Raw genomic sequence first — 20,822 nt, 5'->3', positions numbered from 1 at the left:
ATTCATTACCTTTTGGAATGATGATTCCACCTTAAGCTAAAGCAATGTGTTTGCAGCAATGTTAGAGGACAAAAGGAGAGCAGGGCATCTGTTTAATTTCATATTGTAGCTTCATCCGTTTCCTCCTGGGAATACCTGTCCTGCTGTCTGCCAGGGTCAGAGAAGAAGGAAAGACACAGGCCAACATGCAGCTGCTGACACTCATAAAGGACACGACCAAACAAAAATTAAAGCAGATAAATTTAAAAAAAAATGAGTGAAGTTTGGTGTTTCATAAATTGTCAAAATTATGATATGTTTTCCTTGGGAACCAGTAGCGTCGGCCCTGATTCACTCAGAAGGCTGAGATATTTCACAATGAGGAGGGAATCTCTGACCTTCTGGTGGCAGAAAAGTCATGGGATCAACAAAGGCTGACAGCTCAGTCCTCAGGGAAATATGAACGTCTGCACACTTAACCACAGTGAGTGTTGTTGACAGACATTACCCAACTCTGAGCATTGCTCATAATGAGGACTCCTTTCTACAACCCACACAGTCCATTGGTGAGTTACAATGGTAGCAACCTAGTATTACTGCAGCAAGAAAGCATTGTGTAAAACTAACTACAAGTCACATTCTCTTGACGCTTCCATACTAGGTTACGAACACACTTAAAGGGCCAATGTTACACTAAATCAACTTTTCTGTGCTTTAAACATCATCAAAGTGCTATTAGGACTTCATACACAAGTGTTTTTTTCATTGATTCCCTCAATCTTTAGTTAGAGGGTGATTTGCTCCTTTCTTACTGCAGGGTGAGCCCAAACACCTCGCTCCAATTTGATGACGCGTTCCCACTTTGATGACAAATTTGACGCGGCACTGAGCTGGAGAAGCCGCGCCTCCAGGAAGCTCTGCCATGATTGACATGTAAACAGACACGCCCACAAAGGTGAGCATTTCAAGCGTCCTTCGCGCAGTGCTATGTATGTATTTTCTACAGTCTATGTATGTACCGGTGAACAGGGTCAGCATTACAAAACTCATTACACACACACTTTCACTCTATTTGTGGTTTGTGACTCGAAGGTGAATTGTTCGTGCCACTGTAGTCATGCCTACGTTTTCTGTGGGATTGCTTTAGTTTCGTCTTTTTCTCTTTAAAACAAAATGCGGGTGATGCCCAGACAGGCACTGATGTGGTTAAAGATTGGGTAGGGGATTTTTGAAAGCTAGCATGATTTTTGAATGTAGCTTTCCGGTTGGCTCCGCCTTCATCCTCCTTCCCCCTCCCCTCTGTGCTCCGTCCTTCACTCACGTGCACAAACAGGGCTGCTGCTGCGCATCTAAGCTCATCGTTTGTATTGTGTAATTTGTGTAAGAACTTTATCGTCTCATTTCTCATTCAGCAGTAAGTAAACACTAAACTTTCTCATTATATATGTTGTAAAACGTGACTAAAAACTCTGTTTTAAGTCCGTCACCAGTGACGCGCTTTGAGTGTGGGCTCGTGCACGGGAAGTGTTGAGAATGAGCAGGGAGACGGGGAGTCGTGACTGGTTTCAAAAAAAAAAAACCGGTTTGTTTTTTTTTCCATTGGTTGAAGTTAATACAAGTTTACAGCTGCTACAGATGATGGATTTTCCTCGTTCCTTTTTCAGAGCACATAAGATCTCATTTCCTATCAGGACATTAAGAAAATTTCAACTAAAAACTTAAAAAGTGTATCTGGACAAAATTGCCTACCCTAGCTTTAAGGTGCAGCCTTTGCCATTCAGCCAATCACACCCTCATTCCATCTACACAAAATCCTCCAACGGGTGCTGTCCACGCAGACACAGTAGTGATAGTTTTAGTTCATCCCCCATTCCTGACCCCTGTTGTATATCCACCCCATACTCATTCTCATTCCACTCACACATAGTCTAGCACCAGGGGCCTCATGTACAAAGCCTTGCGTGAAAAATGGCGTAAAAAAAAGCATACGTCTCAATCCAGAGACAGGCGTACGCTTGTAAAAATCCTGATGTTTAAATCTGTGCGTGGCACTAGATCCTTTGAACATCTGAATCACCATGGATGTGAGCGCACACATGTCACCTCTCTGTCTACGCCCACATTTACATACGTCAATCATATTAAAATTAGATCAGCACTAGGATTCCCCTCAGCGTCATCAGAAAAGGCTGCGGCTCTTACCACCAGTAACATAGAAAATAAATAATTTTTTAACACAATTAGACTGACAGCAACATGTATCGTGGAGCTGATTCAACAGCGAAGATACTGGAATTAATATAGACACAGTTCACTGAATGCTTGACTGTGGATGTGTTAAGAAGTGGGAAGTGGATTAAGGAAGAGACGTAAAATGCTACACTACTACTACTACTACTAATAATAATAATCGCAAAATGTGACATTCTGATCACGCACATCAGGCTTAATGTTTGTCTCGCTGTCCTTCATCTGAGCATCAAACAGGCTGTGAATGTGTAACAGCTAAATGTGACTCAGAGGCTTTAGTACCAAATTAATTTAGTGAAGTCTGTTTACCTATACGTGAATCACCAACCCCACCGGCCCCGCCCAATACGATCCATTTTTATCCCCATTAATAACGATACTGTAGGTCTAAATGTATGGACACTCCCATTTTTGGGGGAAAATTTGCAATGAAATTCGAACTCAGTGGGTTAACTGAGGAACTAACCTGACATCATATTTTAAAAGGTCAGTAATTTTTAAAATATTCTATTGGAAAAAGTGATCCAGGATCAGTATTCAGATACTGATTCAGATCTCCTCCAAAATGTAATGGAGTCTACCTTTGGTTAAAATGTTGTGAGAGTCCATTAAAGTCCGAGTAAAGCAGAAATAAATTTGAGTTTGTCACAGAAACTTGTGTCATTGACCATTGAGCCAAATTTAGTGCTTCTCAACTAAAATTAGGTTTCAAAATCATGGAAAAGCAAGCGCTTCTCTCTGCTCTGAAACACTGGGGGCGTGTCAGTTAGAAGCGCTGGAACCATGCCAACGAGCAGGAAGGGCGCCGTCTCCGTGTACTGTGTCTATGCGAGAGAGCAGTGTGAAAGCAGCTCTCCATAGTGCTTCTCACCTTGGTTTTGGACCAAACGTGTATATACAGTATATGTGCATCCCTCCTGGGTAGAGTCAGAACTGCGCCCACGAAACACACAATCGCAGTGCAAAAAAAGTGCTCACTTCATGGACAATGTGGCACCAGCGGACGCGTTATTCCGAATACGTGGTTTGTTTTTGGCTAGGGGCCAAATTGCACCCACTGGAGGCCGTGGAAGTTTGGTGTGCTTCAGCAGCAGGGTCGGGTTTATGCTAGTGATGGCTCCGTTACGTAACGCGGCTGTGATTTCTGACCCGCCCATTAAATCCTGAACAGAGAAATTTGAATCAGTTTGTGAAGCCTAGCTCCATAATTAAATTATAAATAGTTGGATGGCTTTTTACATGTTTTAAGGAATACATTTATGACCTACATAATGTGTTCAGAAGAAAATGGTTGAATTTGCTTTACACGAACTTTAACTACTTTTGACATAATCCTGCTCATAAACAAATGGATGCCTCATTGCCTCCTGAGAGTTGGAGATGTAAAATATGTGTTTGAGTGACGCTACGCCATTAATCCAGGCCACAGAGCACTTCCTTTATTCTATTTGGAATTAGGATTGTCTTTTGGAGAATCAAACTGATGGTACTAAATAGTGCACCATTTCAATGATTTCTATATTATGACAATTCACCGTTTTATCATTTTATCCACATTACAAACATGCGCTGCTGTGCAATACCTCACAGTTGACCAGCTTCACAGAGAGCACAGGGCGTATCAGGACTGAACGCTGAGCCTTTGTTTCTCCTCGGGCTGTGTGTTTGCATGTTGGCTACATTTTCCTTCACTGTACTGAGTATCAGTGCATGAGCCCATATACTCTTCCAGCAGATTACCCCCAGCAGAGGCTCATTATACACAAAGAGCCACGCAGCACTTGTTGGTTTAGCCCATATCTGAGAGACACGACACGAATTGGCCCACATGCAAAAAACCTGACATGAAGACATCTACAGCAGCAATACACTGACCTGGCCTGTGGCTACTGGAGTGTTAGACACAAGAATAGGCTTGAATACTTTGCTGTACCACAGTAAAAGTGCTGATAGCATTCCACCTACGCATTCTTTACATGCACTCCACTGCAACAGCATCATCCAAGGACCACTATTACAAGAGAGCGAGTGGTACAACACACTCAGTTTGGAAAGGTCAGTGAAAAGGCTGCACAGGACAGGAGAATTTTATGAGAAATAAATGTATTTTATATCCAAAGACAGTGATACACAGGACTTTATCTCCTCTAACCATCTGATCTGTGTAGTAAAACAGTGTTTCTCAAATGGGGGTATGTGGTAAATTACCAAATAAAGCTAGTGTCCCCAGGTGTGAGATGACCAGAAATGATAAAATATAGAGATAAACCTTTTCAGGAGCCACTAAACCAATGTTTTTCAACCTTGGGGTTGAGGCCCCATGTGGGGCCGCCTAAAATTTCTGAAAAATTTCAATAGGTTTTTGAATTGAATTAAAACAACACACAATCTTAAATAACTGTATTACTATACTTTCATTTTGTGAAATATACATCTGGGTCAACTAAAATGCAGTAAAAATAAATATCTGAGCTCGAACACTATCAAAAACTAATTCTAGTGTCGTTGGGTCAACAGAAATTCGTGATATTAAAGCGGTTGGGAGCCACTGCACTAAATGCTGATTCTTTCCACTTACAGTGGGGCAAAAAGTCAGCCACCAACTGTGCAAGTACTCCCACTTAAAAAGATGAGAAAGGCGTGTAATTTTCATCATAGGAATACCTCAACTATGAGAAAATGAGAAAAAAAATCCAGAAAATCACATTGTACACTGCAACATCACTGTAGCTTGTCAGTAGTGATCACATCACACTCACTACAGCACGTTCTGATGCGCAGGATGAAAAACCAACTGCTCTTCTTCAGTGTCCTGGCTCAAAATATCATGACCAGCCAGGGTCGAACAGCAGAGTGAGGAAAATAAAGAATGGATTTTGAGGTCTGTGAAGCGTTGGGTTATCACGTGCAGCTTTTGTTGTTTTGGTCTCACACTTCACATTTTGCAGCCAAAAAAAGCACTTTCTTTGTAGTTAGAGCCATTTTATTTAGCATTGCTACTCCCTTGTTCAAAGAATCCTAATGCATTTTTGCTGCGTGATGGCCTATGAGTAATGTCTTGGCCCAGAGCGATGAACCTTAAGAGCTCCTTTTAGAATAACAGTCAAATCATCTATTTATGTCAGTGAAAGTATTGCTTGTAAAACAGTTCATTGTGCGCCTGAAATGAATTCTCACGGAGAATAAATCATTTCACTGACTTTATAAAAGCTATTACAGATTTTTTCCGGCTTCCCAATAAAAACTGTGACAAATCTAGGGGATGAGTGCTTGTCAGTTTGGCACGGGTCATATGAACTGACAGGACTCCGGCTGTGGAAGCACCGACTCATATTTTTCTTCACTACAGGGTGATTGAAAGACACGGTTTTGGGTAATTGTGTTTCTCTTTTCAAGGGTTCCAAAATCTAAGAGCATCTATTTTAGCTATCTGACGTCGAGACAAAACATCCAAACACACAGTGTGCTGCTGAAAAAGCAATTGTTGTTCCAATTATTCCAAAGGGGGGAAGAAAAAAGAAGCTATTTTCCCTTGAAAGCCCCAATGAATAGTTTGTCCTCTGACTTCCTGTGACCTCAGAGAAAACGAGGCACAGCAATCATTTAATATAAGTGCAAGAAGCTATTACACTGGTCTGGAAGAGAGCTATGATTAAAAACCATCATAAACAATTTTATTGCTCAGGAAACAATTTGACGCCTCCGCTCATTTATCATTCATGAATTCCCGATTCAAGTGAGTTCTCAAAGTTGTTTTTGGTTCCCGCAGCGTGGCTGTTTTCCCACGTCACAAACTATCAACAACAAGCGGAAAACATAGATAGAAAAAAGCGTTCTCTGAAATTACCTTTTTTTTTTTTTTTTCTAAAACAGCATTTACAACGAAATTAAGGCTGACTATAATTGGTGTAATAAAAGTAGATTTTTAGGAGCATGAGTGTGATTGTAATCGCTCAGTTAACACAATAATCATTTTCATTTAAACTACACTGTGTTGCTTCTTGACACAGAGCAATCAGAATTTGAACAAGGCCCACAGACCACAGGGAGAACATGCAAACCCCACTGAGATTTCCACTCATTTCCAGTCATTTTTAAGCCTATTTCAGACACTGTACATGCTCATACAACATCTTTTCCACCCGTTGACAATAAACTGCATTCATGAAATAAACACTATTTTAGCCTTAATATCCTACTAAATTGTTACCAACGTGTTCTGCACATTACTAAAAATTGAGGTAAATATATTCTCTGCTATACAATCATTGTAATACACAAAATTGATATTTAGCGTGTGTTAAATGTACAGGTTGACATTTTCAAGCTATTAACGTGTAAATAAAACTAGAAAGGTTACTAGATTGGAGAGACGAAGGAGTTCCTCTAATCTGAAGAGAGGCCCCAGGGGGTACATGAGACAGAAAAGGTTGGGAGACACTGGTTTGGATGATAGATTAAAGATGCTCAGCGCGACCTCTCTACAGCTTATATTAACCTTTATTTAGCTCGGATCAATCAATTAGTATAAATAGCTCCAAATCCATAGTCGAGTATTTACTTAAATCTGATAGGAATATGGCAATATCACAGCAACAACAACAAAAAACAATATAGTACCACTAAATAGCTTATTATGTGTGGACAAAATAAAGAGAGACACAGTTCATGATCATAAATGTATTTCCAGCAGCAAAGCCAAAAGAACCCCAGCACAAAAACAGCTTCATGGAAGTGATATTTTACAGTTCTACAGTTTTATAAGTGGTATCAGCAAATTGGGGGGAAAAAACACACAAAATGATGCATTAGGAGTAGAATGCGGGACGCATGATCTGAGGCTGACATCGGCGAGACGTATGTGTGCTATCTGGGTAGAGACTGAGAAGCCAAATTTTACTCAACATAACAAATAATTATTGTTATTATACACATAACGATGGGAGAAGGGGTTTAAATACGATACGATGTAGTAGGGCTGGGCGAGAAAAATTCACAAATCTATATTCATCAATAACACAACGTTTAATCAGAAAGTATATTCTGGGTTAAATTTGCCGATGTAAAACGCCACACAGGCACACCTGCACAATATGTGCCACTTTTGGCTTTTTCTCCAATAAGGGACAGCACGTGTGAGTGAGTTCTGGAGTGTGGCTTGTTTAGGGGAAGCTCTGGGTTAGGATGCACTCAGAAATCTATCAAACTGTGCTTTTCATATTGTTCTGAGAAGTAGCAAAAGCAGCAGCTCCTGAAGCTAGTATTTTAATACAAAATAAGCTATAAAATAAAAATATCAATATAGGCAATATTGTAATTTTCTTTATTGCCATAATAGAAAACTCAAGATATCTTGACTATCAATATATTGCCCAGGCCTACAATATACATTAATAAATATATTTTGCTATAGATCTTGAGAATTCTAAAGCTTAAATTCAAAGAAAGGCCTCACTGTGATTATTTTTAAATCTTTATATAACATCCAACTTGTGCAAACAATGTTTCATACATTTAAGTAGCAAACCAACTGCAGGCTGTAGGTTTATACAGGGAAGTACACATCTGCTCACGCATCTGGTAGAGACATATGTATCATATCATTATACATTTATTATTTAATTAAGAAAAATGACACAAAGAAGTTCCAACTACGACAAAGCCTGAGGAGCCACAGCCAACTGTGAATAAAATGACTTTCACAGCAGCTGAAGGTGATCCTTTGTCTTACAAAACGGATCAGCTTTATAACTGAACTTTATTTATTTATTCAGTTCATTTCCGACATGGTCTTTACACACAGTAAGTAAAAATCTACCTTGAAAGTTCATTCTATTCTCCTTTGGTTGATTTTATTCTGCGTTTATTTTATTTATTTATTTTTATCGAATCAATGCAAAGAAATGAACGCTCTAGCACTGTCAGATTCTGATCATCTGTCAATATTTACCACGTTTACAATAAATAGAGAGAAGATGGAGTATGGAGGAGATCTGGCTACATGCGCGCACACACACACATCGGTCTGTGCTGCATTTTTAGGGCTGCTCGATGCCTCCACACACTGAACTTCTCTAACATTAGCCTCCGTCTGAGCAGCATCGCAGCAGTTGAGTCATAGCAGAGGGAGGATGGGTGGGTGTAATACATGTGAAAATGAAAGAAGATGTAATACTAACAATGTAAACAGCTCATCTTTAATTCATCTGCCACATTTTGGCCTTTAATGATTTGCTTTATCGTGATGTGATGTTTTTAGAAAAGATTTCATTCCATCATTCTTTATACCAACTAGGTTAATGGCCATATCTAAGAAGGGTCTTATATGGGGAGATACCACTCCCCACATTAAAACAAAACACAACTGTATTTTATATTTTCAAAGTATGATATGTAAGAAGTATGCCTGGGCAATGTATCAAGATTTTTATTTTGGAGATATAGTTAACTACAATATCGCCTATATTTTTTATTTTATAGCTTATTTTGTATTAAAGAACTGGTTTTACGAATTGCTGCTTTCACTACTTCTCAGAACAGCATGAAAAGCACAGTTATAGGGATTGCTGAGTGCGTCCTAACCCAGACCATACTCTAAACAAACCACACAACAGAACTCACTCACACGTGCTGTCCTTTATTGGGGAAAAAGACAAAATTGGCACATTTTGTGCAGCTGGTTGTTAATAAATGTGATTGTGTGGCATTTTACATCAGCAAAATTTACTGTAATGTAGAATTGTCTTTGTGGTAGGACTATTGAGTTACAAATATCTAGATTTATATCATATATCGCCACTTTGAGTTTTGGTCCGTATCACATAGACGGAATTGGGGTCGGGGGTGTTTTTGAGCTTATTTTAGTGATCTACCCTGTGGAAGATTTTCTAAATTTATCAAAAACACATAATTGTCAAATAAATTTACTTTAAAAAAATATTTGTTTGTCATATTTGTGTCAACAATGATGAGGCACATGTTCAACAACACAATTTGGGTCGCTTCTAAATCTAATTTGGCCATCAGATGATAAAAAGAAAAAAAAAACAGTCAAATATTTTGACTTTGGGAATAATTTTGTGCAAGATTGTCCGTAACATCATTAATATACACGGCAGAGTGAATACAGTTGTGTTTTCTATCATGGGGGTGGGGAGTTAATACTGATGTAGTGATCCTACATGTCTTACGTTTATCCAGCCGCATTTTTATCATTCACCGTCACTTTCTGCCCCTGACCTCAGACTTAATGACTGAAGCTTTCCCACTTCTGCACTGACACATAAAATACGTCTAGCCTGCAGCAAAGTGTCACATCAGCAGATCCTGGAGTTTCACTCGCTGGTCAGACACATAAAGCATCAGCACGCTGAGGATCTTTAGAGGAATAGCTGAGAAATGAGAGGCAACTTCAAAAATCTACTATGTTTTACTGACAGATTGCTTTCATTGAACACACAAAAAGACTTTGGACGGATAAAGTTTGGAGCGTTATTTGTAAGTTAGCAAAGAGGTGGAAGGACAGAGAGAAAAAAAGGCTTGATGTCATTGATTTTTCCATAGAGCAAAACAAACCGGAGCCACGCACACACTCCCTGCTGCTGGACTACAGCCGTCCACACATTGATCAACACTGCCAACAGCACAGCCATTTGCCCTCAGGCTCTTCTAACAATCATTATATAGTGACTGACCCAGTGGGAGGACAGCAGTGTTGTCCCGCTTTGTTCCAGTTACAATCTATAACAACCAACACAACAAATGAGCTCATAGTGAAAAGTAATTACTCTAATCTGCTTACATTTTGTCTTCTATTTTAGTTTCATTCAAAAAAGGAAGTTATCAGGACGATTTTGAAGATCCCCAGCACTAAGCAGATTTCAAATCTCATGTCATCATGACCCGCGCTAATAGCATCTTCAACTGATAATAACAGCTGTGGAAAACCAATGACTGAGCTGAGAATCTCACCACAGTAGAAATTAGTCAATTCATATTAATCACATGCATCCGTTGTGTCGACACCTGCCATGTCAACAAGACATTGTGCAATCCATGCTACTATAACAAGAATGATGTGGTTTGGGTTGGTAGTTGCATGCACATGCACACACACACACCTTCCTGGATTCTCTGCATGATGAGTGTTTTACTGGTCTTTATTAAAAGCCCCATGTTAACTTTTCTGTGCTTTAAACATCATAAAAGTGCTATGTGGGCTTCATAAACATGCCCAAAGTGTTTTTTTCATTGATTCCCTCAATCGTTAGTTAGAGGATGATTTGCTCCATTCTTACTGCAGGGTGAGCACAAACACCTCGCTCCAATTTGATGATGCGTTCCCACTTTGATGACGAATTTGACACGGCACTGAGCTGGAGAAGCCACGCCTCCAGGAAGCTCTCTGCCGTGATTGACATGTAAACAGACACGCCCACGAAGGTGAGCATTGCAGCGTCCTTCGCGCAGTGCTATGTATGTATTTTCTACAGTCTATGTACTGTATGTACCGGTGAACGCCCCGCCCCCACGCTCTCTCGGGTTTATAAAGCAACATGAGCTCAGCTACGGAGTGGGCGGGAGGAGGGCGGGCCGTCCTCTGGCCCTACGTCACCGTGCCGTGAGGAGGAGGAAGTCAGTGTCCCGTCTATAGACACGCCCACTCATGAATATGCATAAGAAGGCTGCAAATCAGCCTGTTTGTGTAGAGTTACTCAGAAAACAGGTGAGTTTGGGAAAATAAACCTCAAATACTATGTTTTTGTTGTTCTTAGAACTAATGGAGATGGGTGAAAAATAGCATAATATGGGACCTTTAAGGCCTAAACAGAAGGCTTAACGTGCATCAGATTATCAGACTGAAATTAATCTTGCTGATGATCCTGTTTCCTTTTATCCTTCACAGAATTCTTCAAGCTTCTTACCAAAACAATAGCTTTATTTATCCTCTTTTTTTTTTTTTTTTTTTTTTTTTTTTTTTTTTAGCTCTGATCCCAACAAAACAAGCATGTAACATACATCTCTTCTCCAGCTGCAGCAGCTGCTTTAGGGCCTTTGAGCTTTGCACTAACCCAACCAGCTGCATTGGTGTAATTACTCAACAGCCACAGTGAGAACGTGTGAAAACTCCCATCACCTAATTAGCATGTTTTCATCTGAACAAGGTATCCTGTTAGGATACCTCCTTTCTTTTTTTTAGCCCTAATCTCACTTCATCAGGTTACACAGACGTCTCCACAGCAGCTGATGGAGTTTGAAAAGCTGCAGCTGATCCTGAACCATAAAGTGCAGTTGGGAGAAAGAAAGATGACAAATTAATTCTCCAGACAGAACTCTATGTGCCCTATGTAGGTGGAAGAAAAGACTGGTAGACCAATTACCCATCAGCCACTGCTATTCAAATGTAACTATAGTGAGATTTTCATCAGTCAGAGGTACTGTATATACAACATACGCTAGCAAATCATGAGCAAAAACCAACGCGCCTGGTTTTTTCTTTCCTTCTTATTTTATTAAAAAATGTGCCTTAAAGTATAATCATTTCCAGAGACATTTTGCAGTCCATCATTCTAATTAATGTAATAATTGTATATTATTTTTATATATTTTTAGTAATAGTCTAAAGACACAGGAAGACGTACGTAATAAAAATGGAAGAATTTGAAACATCTGTTTACACAAAGCAGAACATTTATTCTGGTGTACAGAAACAATAGTTTGACTTTTATTGCATATGATCCAGTTTTCTTTTCAAATTTTACATTTTAAATTATAACATGACCAGCATAATGAATAGACGACAAGGATAGTTAATATAGTCGTGTGTTTAAAAGCAGGCAATATTTGCCCTTCATTCCATACATACTGCACCTGGAACGCACTAATAATGGTAAATGGTAAATGGACTTGATTTTATACAGCGCTTTATCACCACACTGAAGCAGTTTCAAAGCGCTTTACATATCAGCTCATTCACCCAATCACTCTCACATTCACATACCAGTGGGACAGGACTGCCATGCAAGGCGCTAGTCGACCACTGGGAGCAACTTAGGGTTCAGTGTCTTGCCCAAGGACACTTCGACACATAGTCAGGTACTGGGATCGAACCCCCAACCTTTCGAACAGAAGTCGACCCACTACCACCTGAGCTACGGTCGCCCTAATGGTCCTTGGATGTTTGTTGTCACCTCACCACTCAAATAAATAAATTTACACAAACTTTAATTTATTTTTGAAATAACTATTTATTTCTACAACCACAGCTCTGTTTTTTTTTATTAGAGGAAACAACATTCACAGAAGAAACGTCTGAGTGCAGCACATGAGCTTATGTTGAACACTGAAAACTGTGTTTACAAAATCCCTTTGAGTGGCCCCATCATCCAGCTGCTAATGTTTGGATCAATGACTTAGTGTTTTTATACCTTTAGGTTGGTGTGTTCTTCAGTCCTATCCACTTTAGCATAAGTGTGTTTTAGCAAACATGAGTTGGTCAGGGCAAATCAGCAGCAAAAATCATGTTCCATGATCAAAAGAAGTGTTTACTAGCTCAGAAATGTGGCATATTTGGGAGAAAAAAAGAATCAAACATATTCAAATATCATTGTGCAAAACAGCGTAACAGCAACATTGCTCACAGCAAGATGACAAAGATCTTATTCTGGGCAGATGTAATATTTCCTGCCTACGTTTTCCAGGGTTAAAAACATGTTATTCCTTCTACAGACTGTACATATCTGGTACAGTTCATCATTAGCGAAGCCCTACTTAAGTTCATTTCCTGTGTAAATGCACATAATGTGACTGTACACTGTTGGGTTTGTGTGTTTTAGAAATAAACACACAGGTTTAAAGGTGCAGTCTGCAACTCTTATAAAAGTAACTTTTTGTCATATTTACTAAAGCTGTCACTATGTAAGGACAGCTTTACATGAAACAAAAACAGACTCATTGAGTCCCTCCTGCTGCTCCTGCAGCCGTTGGCAGATTGCCAGAATGCACCGCGACCGAGCAATAAGAACCAATTAGAGCCAGGATTGTGTTTGATGGACTGTCTGACAGCTGTTGCTCACAGGCCCCGCCCCTTTCCCGGAGCTAGAGTGCCATCTTTTTTACAGTGTATGGTCTGGAGGAGTAGAAGATGGAATTGGTGACTTTTCTGCTTGAAAGGTAATTACTGCTGCTTGATTTACATTATGTTTGATTTGTAATTGTTACACTAGAACTCTGTAGTGCACGTGTTGTTCATGTGCACGCAGCAGCCTCCATGTGGCTGCTGTAAGTGACACTGTGTTGTTGCTGCTGCTGAGGTGTGTGCACATTGAGAGAGAGAAGCGCTGCAGTATTATATTTTTAACAGAGCATGTTATGTTACTGTGATGTTTCTGTCTGGCTAAGATTAGCTTGTTAGCTCCTCTGAGGGAGGGACTTTGGAAAGTTTGGAGGCAGGGCAAGAGAGCAGCGGGGAGGGAGGGGGAGAGAGGGATCTGAAAGTCGCAGACTGCACCTTTAACACGTGTTATAAAGGCTATTTTGCACAATAGGTGTGCCTTCAGATTTTTACTTGTTCTTTGGTGTCCTTTGGGCACAAAATGTTTGGGAACCACTGCTGTAGATAACAGGGTCTATTTTTATTTCTCCAGTAAAATTGATAGAATATTTCATTTAGGATTATTATTTTTCCACCATAACCAGTCTAGTTGTGTTGGTAAATAAACAGTTCAGTGTTCTGCATTTGCTTCATTCTAACACACGTTAAGTCCCAGGAATCGTTGCCACTGTCTGTGATCTTTTATGGGTTGAGTGCGCATGAAGCCCTTTAGCCTGATAATCCACTGACATTTCTCTGTTAGCCACTGCTCACTGTTTAGAGCAGTGGTTAAAGACAAAGATAATCATAAATCTATGCAGTAAATGTTCTTGCTTTTACATAAATTCAAGAGAAAAGGCAGAACAAAATAATCACATTTTGCTATGTTTACTTTTGGTTCTATTTTAAATGGTTAGCGAGATAATGTGGGTGGAAACAGCTGCATTTGGTCTACATGAACCTTGCTACGTGATAAATTAATGGCATGTTTAGAACAGGGTTTCTCAAACTTCTTGGATCCAGGGGAGAACAATTTTCAAGGCCTACCTCATAATCCTCACGTCAAATGAAATAAACACAAAATACTGCCATTTGTAGCCCTAAATGCCATAGGAATGATCCAATCTTTGAATGTTTTAATTTCAATATTTAAAATCTTTGTAGTATAAATTAAGTTCTGGGATACCTGTGTTAGTCTTGTATATAACATTAAAGGAGCATAGGGCAAGATTTGAGAAAAAAATAAACATTAATTTGAAGTTTTTTTTTTTTTTTGTTTAATGCTAATGGGTGATGAAGCGCTCTGAACCAAAGAGAATGAGTCCCCACATTTCTACCTATTGCCTTGAAAAGATTGTGTGATACATTTTGTACTGCATTTCGGAGTCTGATTTTCCCACCCAGTTCTGTGAACGTGGAGTCAAATGACGCTGATGGTGACGTCAAATGACCCTGGTGCGCGTTCACGACGGCTTGAAGAGCCGTCACAATAACTCAGAAATACATTAAAAAAAAATGCAAAAAAGACGACTTGGAGACAAGCACAGTGGACTAAACTACTGTTTGGTTCCACAGATGTACGCAGAGGCATGTGCAGGGGTCTTGCAGTAAACAGTCACATGAACTGAGAGTAAATAAATAACCGTGTCACAGTTGGAGTGCGGATCGGGCCGCATTTTCTCATCCGGGTCTGACCAAACAGTGAAAAACTAATTTTTTTTTTCAAAGAAATGACATATTAACATTTGTTTTAGTGGTAAGCACCAATTTTATTAACAAACAACTATTAATGTCAACATCAGACCAGCGCATAGGAAACAAGAGAAAATGAAACACAAACAAGAGACACGCAAGAGACCCATTGGATCTATTTACATAATCCATGTTATTGTGCAGTAAAAGGAATGTTTCAACGGTGTATTCCTTTATACAGTAATTGTCCTCCTCTGCTCCATTCTCCTTGCTTCGCGGATCAATACTCATCAGCTGTGGCTACTACTGCACTCACTTCAGACGTTATATGCAAACAACACTATGTAACCGAACCCGGCCACCAGTTCTTAATATCTGTTCAAACCCGACCCGTCCGGTGCCGTCAGGGTTCGGCAGGGTGTCCATCCTCTGTCCACAGCATCGGCTCCGTTGATAAACAAACATTAGATGCTCATTCCCGCGGTGGCTAGGCTAATGGCTGCAGTTACACCAAGCACTGTGGTGTCACTATGGAGTCTGATTTGTAAATCCTGCCCTATGCTTCTTTAAAAGTGATTAATGTATTACCAATAAACAAAAAATGCGTAATTTGCTATGAATAAAACAATTTGAGGTACTTGAGATGACATCACGTGTCATGTCCAGTATCATAGACTGTACATGTAAAATGTTTGTTTTATTAGTGCATTGGTTCCCATTTGTACTGATACACTTTTGTAATGATACAACATGAAAAATTGTTTTACAGACCCCCGAGCCACGGCTCGAGGGCCCCTGGGTGTCTTTGGACCCCAAATTGAGAACCAATAGTAGGCCTGGGCAACGTATTGAAATTCAAAATATCTTGAGATTTCTATTTTGGCGATATGGAAAATTACAATATCAATTATCACAATTTTTTTTTATTTTATAGCTTATTCTGTATTAAAATACTTGTTTTAGGAGTTTCTACCTCTCAGAACAGCATGAAAAGCACAGTTAGATGGATTTCTGAGGGTGTCCTAACCCAGACCTTTCCCTAAACAAGCCACACTACTGAACACACTCACATGTGCTGTCCCTTAGAGGAGAAAAAGTCAAAAGTGGAACATGTTCTGCTGTTTTATAAATGAGCCTCTGAAGCATTTTGCATCAGCAAATTTAAAGGTGATAAACCCGGAGACATAGTAAATTCTGCCTCGTCTTGCATGCACAGGCTGTAATATCACCAAGCTTATCATTGTACTAGTTGTTAGAGCTACTATCTTTACCATGGAGCAAATACGTATTCCTGGTTATTGTTTTCCAGAGTTTTATTGGGCTTTATTTACCGGTGATTAGTTCCTACTGCTCGGAAACACATGGAAACCAGTTGTATTTTTATTATCATAATTTTTAATTATTATTATTTAAAAGGTTACCTAATTCAGATGTAGCCTATGTACTGTATATGTTCATAACAGGAGCTATGCACAATAATTAAATAATATTTATAAACTTGTAACTATGCAGTAGGAACTACTCACCAATAAATAAAACCCAGGTATTAATATTTGCTCCTTGGTAAAAAAAAAAAAAATAGTTGCTCTAATAACCCAGAATTGTCTTTCTGGTAAGATTATATTGAGTTAAAAATATTGAGATTCATATCGTATATCGCCATTTTAAGAAAAAATAATTGAGATGTGAGTTGTGGTCCATATCGCCCAGGCCTAATCACTGGTTTAGAAAATATGGATGGATCAATGGATGGATGGATGGATGGATGAAGCACTGCCTTGAGTAGCCTACTTACAGGCATGTGTGACAGAGAAGCTGTTGGAGGACTCCAGGTTGTCCACGTTGTAGCTGAGATGAAAAGGTTTCTCAGTCACATTCTGGTTGGTGTTGTACAGCTGGACCGCGAACCTGAAGGCGCTGTGCTCCTGCACCGTGGAGCGCATGAACAGTCCACCTGCAGGACACACACATATATGTCACACCACAACACTCCGTACTGTTGCACCACTTTCAAACACCAAATCACCCATCATGATGCTGCAGATACTGGACTGGCTGTGGTGACATTGTGAATAACTGGATTTTTCAGCATCAACGCGCAAAATCCCACAGTTTGAAGTGAAGCTCATCATTAAAAAAAACCCTTGTTACTTGCGTCCTGCCTGGACTGTGTGAACAAAGACATGCTGACTGAGCATCCCGTTCAACTTACCGATGTTGATCTGGTTCGGAAACCCTGACAGCGAGTCCCTCCACAAAGTGCCCAGAACCAGGACTGTGGCTACTGCGCGGTGCCACATCTTCCTCCGAGGACTGAGAGAACCGCTCCAGGTGTGACAGTGGAGAGGTGGGGTGGAGGAGCATGTACGGGCTGGGACGCAAAGAAATCCACAAGATATCTCTCTCTCTCTCTCTCTCTCTCTCTCTATCTCTCTCTCTCTCTCTCTCTCTCTCTCTCTCTCTCTCTCTCTCTCTCTCTCTCTCTCTCTCTCTCTCTCTCTCTCTCTCTCTCTCTCTCTCTCTCTCTCTCTCTCTCTCTCTCTCTGTGCGTCCTGTGTGCCAGTCCAACTGCAGCACCGCCGCTGCTGCTGCTGGAGCCAATGTTTGATCTCAAAGATGGTGGTGAAGAAGCAGCTAAGAAGGCAGATCTCTTTAGTGTGAGGAAAAATATAAAAAACACTAAAATGGAGCAAAGACAGAACGAGTAAGGGGGGATGGGGGACATGAAACTTGGTCTGACTCTGAATTATAAGCAGCGCAGCCTCCCCGTCCTCCTCCTCCTCGTGTGTGTGTGTGTGCGTGTGCGTGTGTGTGTGTGTGGTGCGCAGACATATGTAGGACATGTAAGTGTACATGTAAACAGTGCATAATCCAAGGCTGTCCCCTGCAGGTGTTGGAGAGCAGGGCTTGTAGATGCACTAAAGCCCCTCATTTAGCCCAGTTCAGGGGCCAACGTTCCCCAAGTTTAAAATAAATCTCACTGCACCATAAATAGCACTGCAAAATTACCATTACCTGGAGGTAGAGTCTGCAATCCTGTTCAGAAATACTTTTCTGGGTGAAATGGTCCTGCCATCCTGAGAGTATCAATACATTACGGGCAGTGGCTATCCGTGCAGTTGCCGTATTAATATACTGACATTCTGTCTGTACACAGCGCCTATATTTGGCCAGTTTACATCACGTGATAGGTCAGTCATTGGCCAGTTTAGGTCATGTAACTTAGACTAAACCTAATCGTAAACCTAACCCTAAAAATTGTTGCGATATCGGGTTATAACCTAACCCTAATCTTAAAACGCTACTTACCTATACTTCGGTAACCGTACCAATAGCACCGGGGATTGTCTCTATGGCAGCCTTCCTACATTATGTATTCAGAAAAAGAAGCCAGAAGAATCAGACCTTAGTAGCAGCTGCAATTCTGTAAAAACTCTGACCAATCCCTGCCATTCGGTCCGAATGGAAAGAACCAATCAGATGCCTTCATGTCATATCTTGCCCAGGGCGGACGCCCTCTGTCCCTCCCTTCTCCTGCGTGCACACTTGTCACGTGACACCATTCTCGGGAATGGTTCCCATTAAAGTCAATGTGCCAATTTCCATCGCATGTGCGTAGCTGCGGTAGCATGCTGGAGCCCTATGCAACAGATTTGCAGCCCTTCTATTTTTCCCAAATGCCGAAGCTGTGCTACATAGATTTAGCAAAGATAAGCCTGTGTTGGACAAATAAAATACTAGACTGTGTTCAAGAAGGATCATTTTCCGACCCACTTGCTCCTTTTCAGGGTGGCCGGGGTCTGCTGGTGCCCATCTCCAACTTTCTTTATGAGCTAAGCAGGGGTACACCCTGGACAGGGCAGCAGTGGATTGTTTTTCACATGTAAATATTGACTTTATTTATGGTTGGATCACAATTCTTCAGGGCAGAACCAAGTCGATTCCTTCAGCTCCTCTCGAATGAACAAAGAACTGTTTGTATGGCTTTGTGGTTTTTAAGAGGGGTATGCTTTTGCTTGACAACCGCCATTGACCGTTGAGAACTTTTATCGTAGAATACCCATGTCCTGCGGAGTATTTGGCTGTCAAAACCACACCTGGCTGAATGAAAATATATCATTTTACAGAATACCAACAGAAAAAGGCCAGAAACAGAAATTATGGATTTAAGCACTGTGGCGAACGAACGACATGGAGCCCAAAATCAATGTGGTTGCATGTTTGCAGTAGACATTTTGTTTATGGTAGGTTGTGTATTTTGGGGATCTAATTTCTTCCTGACTGATTTAATGACACTGATTATGAATTAGCCTACATTTAAATTGTAATTTACTCATTAATGACTGAAATGTCCATGGCTAGTTAGCTAGCGAGGGCTAGGCCTAACTAGAGGGCTTTCATGCCGGGTTTACACCTAACTATGATGCTTTCCGAATATCATTTTTGCCTTCATTCTTGACATTCTTAACGTCACTTAAGGAATCGGAATAAAATTCTGAACAGAGAGTGTTGGTTGTTGGCATTTGCGTGAGTCGTGCCATTAATCTTAACGCATGGTAACAGGCAAAGGCGGACTGGCGTATGGGGATGGACTGGCGTATGGGGATGGACTGGCGTATGGGGATTTCCCCAGTGGGCCACTGGGTCGGGCCATGAGAAAGAAAAAAAAAAAAGGGGGAATAAACATACCTGTCAAGTATCCCGTTTTGGCTGAGAAACTCCCATTTTTTACCCTCTTTCAGAATCAGAAAGGCTTTTATTCGCTAGGTACAGTTTAAAACAAGTACAAGGAATTTAACCCGGTAGTTGGAGCGAAAGACACACATCAACACACCATGGCGCCATTTTCGGCACCCACATATTTAGATGAAAGGTGGGATTAAAACAGGAGGAAAGGTGATGGGGGAAAAAGGCAAGTTTGAAACTGAATTCCCTATTAGAGTAGACAGTTTTAAACTATAGGAAAAACCTCTGTCTGCTGAAACTTACTGGTGATAAGAATGAGACAACCTTGAAGCTGGCTATGGGAGCCAAAGAGGAGATGAGCAATGTGTTTTCGATACAGGCTATGTCCAATTTTGTGTCTCTCTGCATTAATCCAATAAAGTCGCCTTAACTTGTGAGCCGGGCACTCAACTTCTCCAAGTTGGTTTTGATTTCGTATAAACGATTCAAACGTCCCGCTTGGACATGCGGGTTCACCATTCCCCATTCTTTTTGTCGAAAAAATCTTGTCGATTGCATTGAGAGACTAACTGGAAGGATAAGGATGGAAGAAAGCGACCGCCTTCGTCGAGAAGCAGAAGAGAAGCCATCGTCCCGTATTGGTATTTTCCCATAAATATCCCGTATTTGAATGTAACAATAATTAAAAGATAAATAAATAGACGTTTTCCTCTACTACTAAACTGAATGCTGTCACTAGCCTCGCAAGAACTGACATCTGACATGGCTTGAGTGGCAGTTCTTGCGAGATTAGTGCCAACAGCAGGAACAAACCAGGAAACAATTCAGAAGAGAGATGGATGAATGTAAGAAGACGTTCTGGCAAAAAAAAACAAAATAATCTTGTAAACCAACCAGATGTAACTTTTCTTCATATCGGTGCTTGGCCTTTGGCTCTAATCTGCTGAAATCTTCATAAGACATTGAGTAAAACCTTTGTGTTGTCTGCAGTAAATAGTGTATATAGCGGTTGTCAAGCAAAAGGCGGGCGTTGTTAGGTCAAGTGTCCTGGATGCTGATGTCACCGCGAAAAGGTGTATTGACTACAACTCGCTATCCTATATCACGTGATTACGCGTGATTA

General features: G+C 40.5%; 1 protein-coding gene across 7 annotated transcripts in view; it reads right to left on the bottom strand.

The window, feature by feature from the left end:
* Positions 1–17,685, bottom strand: part of gria3a (glutamate receptor, ionotropic, AMPA 3a) — a 100,810-nt gene extending 83,125 nt beyond the window's left edge. For 5 of the 7 annotated variants that reach the window (XR_003675516.1, XR_003675517.1, XM_028467133.1 and 2 more), the window contains exons 1-2: positions 17,226–17,685; positions 16,809–16,967 (exon numbers count right to left, since the gene is read on the bottom strand). Coding sequence is in view for 5 of the 7 variants with exons in the window: in XM_028467133.1 (XP_028322934.1) it covers positions 16,809–16,967; positions 17,226–17,313 (247 nt within the window). In the remaining 2 variants the exon portion in view is untranslated. The remainder of the gene's footprint in view (positions 1–16,808; positions 16,968–17,225) is intronic. The other 2 variants (XM_028467130.1, XM_028467129.1) reach the window with 2 other exon arrangements.
* Positions 17,686–20,822: the final 3,137 nt, after the last annotated feature.

The sequence above is a fragment of the Gouania willdenowi genome, chromosome 14 (genome assembly GCF_900634775.1).
Source record: "Gouania willdenowi chromosome 14, fGouWil2.1, whole genome shotgun sequence".
NCBI classification, from domain to species: Eukaryota; Metazoa; Chordata; class Actinopteri; order Blenniiformes; family Gobiesocidae; genus Gouania; species Gouania willdenowi.
The sequence above is the reverse complement of the archived record's forward strand: the minus strand, read 5'-3'. Positions and strand labels throughout refer to the sequence as shown.